This window comes from Lytechinus variegatus, chromosome 16 (genome assembly GCF_018143015.1).
Source record: "Lytechinus variegatus isolate NC3 chromosome 16, Lvar_3.0, whole genome shotgun sequence".
Classification (NCBI taxonomy): Eukaryota; Metazoa; Echinodermata; class Echinoidea; order Temnopleuroida; family Toxopneustidae; genus Lytechinus; species Lytechinus variegatus.
In genome coordinates this window covers 13,131,811-13,140,917 of record NC_054755.1, presented here as the reverse complement: position 1 = coordinate 13,140,917, position 9,107 = coordinate 13,131,811, and the positions used below count along the sequence as shown (strand labels likewise).

General features: G+C 35.6%; 1 protein-coding gene across 1 annotated transcript; it reads right to left on the bottom strand.

Annotated features, from left to right (window-relative positions):
- Nucleotides 1-2,364: 2,364 nt before the first annotated feature.
- LOC121430139 (transmembrane protein 256 homolog) lies at nucleotides 2,365-7,860 on the bottom strand. Its single transcript, XM_041627418.1, has 4 exons — nucleotides 7,715-7,860; nucleotides 6,823-6,860; nucleotides 4,548-4,628; nucleotides 2,365-3,060 (listed from the first exon to the last, which is right to left on the bottom strand). The coding sequence occupies exons 1-4, from the start codon at nucleotides 7,821-7,823 to the stop codon at nucleotides 2,917-2,919; spliced, it is 372 nt and encodes a 123-aa protein (XP_041483352.1). The 5' UTR covers nucleotides 7,824-7,860; the 3' UTR covers nucleotides 2,365-2,916.
- Nucleotides 7,861-9,107: the final 1,247 nt, after the last annotated feature.

Below are 9,107 nucleotides of genomic sequence, written 5' to 3'. Positions count from 1 at the left end.
AAGTTTTGCTTTTAATTACAATAATTAATTATACCAATAAAATAGTGAACTTACAGTTCTTTGGAACAGTCGTGCCTGGTGAGATGAGGGCAGATGTGGTGGCTTTACCTGGCCTGTGCTGCCTGGATCCAGCCTGCCAACGATGGGGATTAAGACTCCGCTGTGCCTGCACTACACAGCCTGCAACATACACCCAAAGTAATGGCCTACGAGAACCACACCCTCACACTCTGAGTTAAGACCAAATGTGGAAGGGTCTTCCTCTCCCGAGAATCAAACGATTTCTGATTTGCTTTTACTCAAACACCACTCCATCTTGACTCTCACAAAGACAAAGTCATTAACATTCTCAATATTCCTCTGCTTTACTCTTCCACGCTGAACATATCCAATTAAAACTACTTAACTATCCAAGCTTTAATTTCACCTATTCAAAACTCCCATCTCAAACATTCTCAACAATCTTTTCCTCTCATACATAAAAACAAACATCTATAGAATTTTAGAGACCCATTGAACTTAACAAAATATATCAAGTTAAATGACCCAATGCTCATGACCTAAGCTTGTCAAGAAGTCAAAGTAAAATTCTAATCCTTACACCCCAGCGGGTTTGATCACTTACTTAAAGATACAGTTGATTGACTCTGGGGCTATGACAAGAGTCAACCACCCAAATTCCTTTTATTATATACAAGCTGAATGGTTACTAGGGGTTAACACTAAATAGACTTACAGTCGCATTGTGACAACACGGACGCCTTCTAAACACAGCAATCCGAATGAAAAAAAATTGGGCTGAAAGACGAAAGTGTGTTGCTTTTTATTTAATAAATTGCATTTTAACAAATGTTCTTGTATATCAGCTTACCTTGCATGAAAAATAAAGGTTTATAATATTATATTCTCAATGCACTGTTTCACACACACATCATATTAAATATATCATACTGTATACTCTGATTTCTGAATCTGAGGTTAGTTATCTTTGCATTAAACCAGGCATCATTGGCCGGGGGGGGGGGGGCCACTTACATTGACGAGTGGATACCATGCACGACCAAAAGAAACACGTAAAAAGGATGTCTTTTTCACGATAGGGCACGTTACGTACGTAACGTGATAAGGGTGTCAAAAACACAAAAATAATGAAAAAAGGGTATCTATTTCTCTAGGAAAATTACGTGTTTAGGGTCGAATTTGTGGGGATGATCAAACAAAATTAAAATGTTTTATAAAGAATGTCATTTTTGCCCCAACACTTCGTGTTTAGAGTCCGATTTGCGCGAGGTGTAGAAGGTGGGGTCGTACTAACCCAAATAAGGTTAGGTCATAGAGATGTATACTAATTAGGCTATCTCTATGATCTCAATGTTAAGACGACCGAAGGACCCGTAACAATAAACCATTCCTGTACTTTTTTAGGGGTTCATTTCAGGGAATATTTTCCAAGAGTATCGTTTTGTTTCCAATACTTGTTAAGGGTAGGGTTTCACACGCCAATACTTGTTAAGGGGTGCATTTTAAGAATAAGGAAATTACGTGTTTAGGGTGCTTTTAGAGACCCCATGGTCCCGCATGGTATCCACTCGTGAATGGAAGTGCCCCCCCCCCCCGATCATTGGATGAACTTCATTTCTAGAAGGGAGGGGGGGGACACAAATATTAGCAAATATTAGATGAATACAATAATGTCTTGAATCTCAATTGCCTGAAAGGTACATGATGTAATTTTGGGTTACAATTTCTCTAACACATTTCGTAGGTCTCTACCCTGCATTTTAAAAAAAATGATGAATTACAAGGGACCATCCATTCAGCATGATCACACAGTCAAAAACAGAAATTATAAATATTGAGAGATTTAAGACACTTAAGCCACTCCCCCTCCCCCATTGGCGGCGGTAGCCAAAAAATTTAGGGGGTCCACCTGAAATCTTTTGATGGACATATAAATGTAAAAAAAATTGAGAAGCAAAAAAAAAAAGGTTATCAACATAAAATTTAGGGAGGCATCCCCCTCACCTCAAATTTAGGGGGGGCAGGACCCCCCCCCCACTTTATTCAGTAACCATGAACAAAAGCATATGATGAAATTGTAATTTCATGCATGCATGTTCAGCCCCCCCCCCCCACATTACAAACTGTTCAATGGACCCTGATAACAGAGGGTTATCATTGTCACAAGATTGACAGGCATAAATTTTAATTCTATCATTTTACAAATCTTGACTTTTCAACCATCAAGCTTCATTTTTTGAACAATCACAATAAATATTTTACTACAAAAACAGTACAAACAAAGAAGCTCATGTAAAGTCTTCTCATAATTTATGCTTTAGGAAATGACTTGATAATGGAATGTTCAAATGTTCCCATAATAATAATACATTCAGATAGATAATCATTCAAGGCATTTCTAGAAATGAAAAGTGCCCTGGGAAAGTGCTGAGCCTACCTCCCTTCACCAATTACAATCCAATTAGCTTCTTTGATAGTGATTTTGCCAATAAATATGTTCCATGATAATCCACTGGGTTGGTATTCTTAAATTATATTGCCTCTTGGTAAAAAGGATAAATTTATTTTTCTTTAATCTAAAAAACTTATAAAATCTTTTGTATACTGATATACCTCAAGACTGCAACTATATTGGTTTATTCACATATTTCACAGCATAAAACATATCACTTTCAATATTCATAAAACAATACTGGTAATCAAAACTCATATTCATCTTGTTTTGTGCACAAAAGATATGAGCATCAGGTTAAAAAAAATTGAAAAAAAAAATAACGGAATATATATGAAATTCCATACCATTTCAGGTTTCTCTATAAGATAAATTTTGATCAAATTCCTGGGGCAAAATTAAATAAAGAATTAATGTGAGATGTAAATATCTGTAATGCACATTCATAAGGCCATGGCCAGCCAACCAGCCATGAGAAGAAGTCCACCTATTGGCATGAGTTTGACCGGTGTTGCATCACTGGTCATTGAATAATAGTAGCCAGTCCCACAGAATCCAAGAATTCCTGCGGTCATCAAGCTCCCAGTCTGTAAAAAAAAGATATTTTTAAAAATCAGTTATCGTTAATTGTCAATTTAATTTAATCAACAAAATTGTTATTTTATGCACTATCAGAGTTTATGTCACATACATTTATGTATGAAGTCAATCATCCTAAGTCAAATCATCTGTTGTTGTTTGCTGAAAATTAATGGCAACCAGTCATATTTGACTATTACCGCCAACTCGTTAGGCCAACTATTATTTTCTTTTTTTCTTTTTTTTATTATTATTATAAAGACTATTGTATCTTACAGGTTACCGCATAATCCCGTCCTTTCTAACGACACCGTCCTGTCTCTCCGGTGTAGACAGGGGGCTCCCTTTGGAATACTCTATAGTCTTGAAACATCGACAATGTCGAAGCAATTTATAGGACCGGGGCCCCGTCTTACAAAGAGTTGCGGTTGATCTGATCAATCGCAACTATGGAAGGCAAGTAATGTCAACAGAGTTTGTTCCAATTTTTTTTCCAGAAATTACATACATGTATATTCACACATTCACTGTTTTCATGACAATTCAGTATGCTTCTCTTTGATTTCAAAGGTCAATAAGAAATTTTTTTATAAAGAAAAAAATCATGACACTGAGGATTTCCATATACCTGAGATTGATGGGATCAATTGTAACTCTTCAAGCGTTAATTACTTTATAAAGAGGAATTTGCCACACAAAGTAAAACAATTTATGGATACCCAACAGATTCAACTTAGGAGAGAGTCAACCAGAAACTTTGCTCTACAGACCACAAACAAAACCTCAAAAACATAATTAACAGCAAAATGCATAACTATAAATAATAATAATAATGGAATAATATAGGATTTGTATAGCGCACGTATCCACCTTGCTAGGTGCTCAAGGCACTCCTATATTACCCTGCCTAAGCTAGTCTACCGATTCTGGTGCGCACAGCTTTTTTGAGGAATTACTTGATTTACTTCCTGCCGGTACCCATTTACCTCACCTGGGTCAAGTGCAGCACAGTGTGCAAAAATTTCTTGCTGAAGGAAAACACGCCATGGCTAGGATTCGAACCCACGACCCTCTGTTCGAAAGGCGAGAGTCAGAACCACTAGACCATGATGTGCCCAGATGTATTACATCTGCTATTGCTTGATTAAAAATGGTATGGTTAGCAAAAACAAGAGACTACATGCGGAAGAAGGGTTAAAAAAGGAGAAGTTTGACCCCCTTTCATGTGTATTGTATGTCAACATTTCTTGCAATGGCTCTCCTAGCTTGAGAATGACTTGAGTTCTACAATACTGACAAAATTACAGCCTAACTGAAACAATGAATTTTAATATTAATACTAGAATGAAATAATAAAGTCGAGTCAAATCACAATTAGACCAAATGTGATTAATTAAACAGAAGAAATGGGACTAAAATCTTTCCAGTTTATTCAATGATACCAAATTGGCATTAGACAAGTTATGATTCATCTTTGAGGACACCATGATCTTACCATAAGTGGTTGCCTTGTGAGAGGGACGGCCAGCAACGCCAACGAATGGATCAGATGGTATTTGTTAGCTGAATCAAACGTCTGCAGTGATATAAGAAAATAATGAGGGGGAAAATGAAGGTCTTGTTTGGGGCAAAAGATTTTAAAAGTTTTTGTAATGACTTAAATTACGATGTAATTTGATATAGATATGAATTTATTGTCCACGTCAGGACATTTGATCTCGACTGGTTGACGCAAGCGTAAAATAGATTTGTGAGACCATGGAACTATAAAAAGAAGTTACGTCAAGGAATCCCTTACTGAGAGGCCAAGTCCATCCCTTGGCAGCTGTACTGGGTCAGCTTGCTCATTATGTATGAACGCTGGTAGGTCATATACATAGGGTAGATCAAATTTTTTGTGTGTTTTCTGCTAATCCAAGAATCTCAACTGTATGAACTAATTTTTTTTCTCTGGTGAACAATTGAATGACAAATAAAGTGTACGTTCCTGGCCTAGTTGTGAATATAAATATTTTAAAAATTTTGAAAAAAAATATATGTATTATGAAAAATTAAGCAAACTTCAAATGAAATGTCATAGTTTTCATATCCAATTTTGACAATTTCTTTTTTTATTTTTTTTTATTTTGACAATTTCTTTACAGTATGTACTGAGATCTTGATCATCATTCAAAATTTGTTTATAAACATTCAATTAGCTGATGCAGTTGTACAATCAACTTTCCTTTAAGACTTTCCCTGTGTATTGAAAACCACCAGACCTACAACTTCTTTTGTATTCAAATCTTTTGTTCCTGTCAGCAGTCTGTACATGAGCATTTCTATTCAATTTACCAACAGAGTGACTCACACATCATAAGACAGACAAGTTAACCTGTAATGGGAATTCTTACTTTTTCTTCACCTTCAATGAAGGTTTTTGATGTGGAGCAACTACTGACCAACTGTGGAATAGTTTTATTGAGCACATTGATTGGTGGTGATTTTTTTTACCTGATTGCTAAGAAAGCATGAATGCTTGTAAGCAAGCAACCAGAGGACCGACGGCTTAAGGTCCTCTCCGAAGGACCTGGTAATGAGGATTAATGCTTTACCAAAGGGCACTAGCGCAGAAAGTGGGAATCAAACGTGGGTCACCAGAATACGAATCCCCCGCTCTACCGACTGAGCTATCGCGCCTATTAGACGTAGGACACTCAGCACAAGGACTTCAAGCTACCAACTACTTTATACTGTGCTTCAAATGTTTTTGGAACCACAACTCACTATTTCTAGTTTCTTCATTCATCTTCATCACCTGTGTATATACCTTTATCGCCATTGCTATTCCTTGGGAATTATATATCGTAGCGCTCCATTCTGACGCATTCCGTTGAGGCCTCGCGGGCACGGTCATTTTCTTCTTGAAAGCGCTACTACTCTAAAGTAATACAATTGGACTACACATGATGAAATTACAGACATCATGCTCATATGCTCCAGATAGACAGTGTCCATGAGGAATCAATGATCAGAATTTTACGTCAAGCAACCAAGCAATGGTGAGAACATAATTAATGAGGTGAGAATTCAATTAATGAGTTTATATATGTTGAATATCACAGCGATACACAACAAGTACCATGCAATTTTATACATTTTTAGGTATTGAATCAACAAGTGTCTAATTATTGCCTCCTACAAAAGTTGCTACTTGAAAAATGTTATAACAGTTTGGCACATACTACATTATTTTTTAAAGCAATGTAATTTCAGCTTTGATTGTTGTTTTTGATACAAAGTACAATTCTACTTCTATACAGCACTTAAAAATTTAAAGATAAATGCTAGTTGTAGTAATGATCTCAAAATGACTTTTCACAGAATCCAATATAATGACCACCCAGGTGTCTGTTTGTATGAATGAAAAATATGTGCCAAAGGATTCTGGAAGAAATTGTGCAATTGCTGAGAAATATTCAGCTCGGATTCGGGCACTTCGGTTGGGTCTTTATTCCAGCAATAATATACACCGTCCCACGTGTGACTGTGTTGGCGATCTTCAGTGTGATCGTTTTTCAGCTTAGATTTTATGATTTCACAAAGTTCAGTTTATGTAACTGTATCAGATCTCGATCCACGATGATATAGTAATACTTAACCTTGGTTTTACAGACTTTCTCACAAAATCAGTGTTTTACTGCAACTTCTTTCATTTAGCTTTAAAATGATGTTGAAAAGCAACTTGATAGGGGAGGGGGACTAAGACAAGTGGAAGAAAGGTCACTCACCGTTATCTCGTGTTCTATCCCTGACCTTGTCTTAAGAACTGCAATGAAGGTTATATGAACATAAATGTAATACTACAGATGACTGCATACTGTCTGCCATACAGACAATGTTGTATATAATTATGTCAAGTGCAAATAGCTGTAACCCCAAATCTGCCTTTCTGTTATTTATTTAACACTAATTTCCATTATTCATCCTTAAAGCCTGAAAAAACGAAAATAGTTATGCTTTAAAAGAAATTAATACACTTTTAGATAATTAATACTTTTTCCAAATACATGTCTGTCTGACAGGTGTAGCTGCAGCCAGGCCTGTATGATTTATTAGTCAATTTTATCTATATAATTTACCAGTTATGATTCTTTATAAATGTTGATATGACACTATCAATTGCAAAAAAACAATACCAGTTTTTTATTCAAATAATTAATAATCAAGTGTGTGCTCAATTTTATTCTTCTTTTAGCCAAAATTGGCATTTGGTGGTAACATGTCCTAGGAATTCTTGGTCATCAATTTCTCCCAAAATTTAGTGATTTTGAGCCATATGATTAGCATTATGCAGATTCCAGAAAAGGCTTTCAATTTTTTAATCAGGCAATTTGATAAAATGAACTATATTTTTCTATAATGTCCTTATACCTGCTGAACAATTGACACAGTTTCATTCCTAAATAAATCACTGTGCACCTTTTGCAACTAGCAACTCGCGTAGATCTATTTCAGGGCACTAAATCTGGAGCTCTGCCACGCCTACGGCACGGGGGAACTGGTCGCCGTGCTCGTGTTGGTGAATGAGGCGACAATTCTCGTACAATTTAGAGACAAAATAAAGTGGCATTACTATCACTAACACAGTAAAAGTATTCAGACAAGTAATTATATATCTACCATGAGCACCGTATGCTCCCATGATTACTGCTGTGAATCCTGAAACTGCCCCAATGCGGAGAAACATCCGCCCATGTCGGGCGATTCTTGCTTGCCTGCTGTCCGCCATGATTGTCTCTTATCGCATCATATCACAACGCGCTGTCCCTACTCTGTGATCACGTGATATTCAGGGAAAACCCCCTCCGTTGATTTGCGAACGCCACGCCCACTATGGCCGTTTTCTCAATTTCAAAATAAAACATATATATCTTCATGTAATTATTGAAAAAATAAAATGAAAATGAGCAGTTACGTTATAAGGTAGGCCTATAGATAGCAGTCTAGCAGAGCTGACAACAATGATGTATCAAAGTCACTCTGTTCAGTTTTTTTTAATTGTCATTATTATCAGGTTTATAAAATCACATCAAAATATTAAATTTTATAAATAAATATTTCTCAATTCTAAATTGACAAAAGGCTGCTTATTCTCCGAATTTTTATTAAATTCAAAACAGATCCTTGGATTATACCAAACAAGAATTTCAGTAATTTCTTTGAGCGGGCTATTTTCACCAGCTTCGAAGCCAGGATTTTCAATTAGTGGGGGTTCGAAAATTTGACAAGATTTAAAAAAAGGGTTCTCAGTAAAAAAAAAATTGTTGGACATTTTGTCCCCGATAAACTGTTTTCTTTCCATATTTTTTATTGCTTTGGAAAAGTTGGGGCCCCATCCCCCTGCCTACAGGCTTTTTCACTATATTTTAGTAAGTTTTGAAATATTTTCGCTCACTTGCGACTACTTAGAATTTTACCCCGTTATGTAGGGCATGTTTTGATGCCTCAAATCTCTTGTCTCTAGACGCCATGGAGACGCAGGAAAGGTGGTCTTCCACGATATACTGGAACCTTTACCTTCCTGACTAAAAGTTAGACTGACTTATCAACAAATAAACTGTGTTTATCTATCTTTTCCTATTTAAAACAACAGCCACTGCCTGGAGTCATCTACATTTAATTCTGTGTATTAATTCTGTGTATTAAATACGGATTTTTTTTTTCTTTCGGTCGATCACTTCTTTTTTTTTTTAATAATTTTTTATTTTCTTCCTCTTTCAAATCAATAAGTTTACAATCACAATTCATAAAAATAAACATTCTTTGCATGTATACAATCAATAAACAATCAAACAAATAAATATATCAATATCAATGAGATTACAAATGATTACAAATGAAATTAAACTGCCAAATTTCTCTTCTATAACAAATGTGAAAAAAAACACATATCAAACGACAAAATAACAAAGAAAAAAACTTTATAAAGGATGACCTTTTTCCTGGATAGAATAGAAATAATCTCTTATGCAAATAATAATTGTAGAAGAAATGAATTTCAAAAGAGATAAAA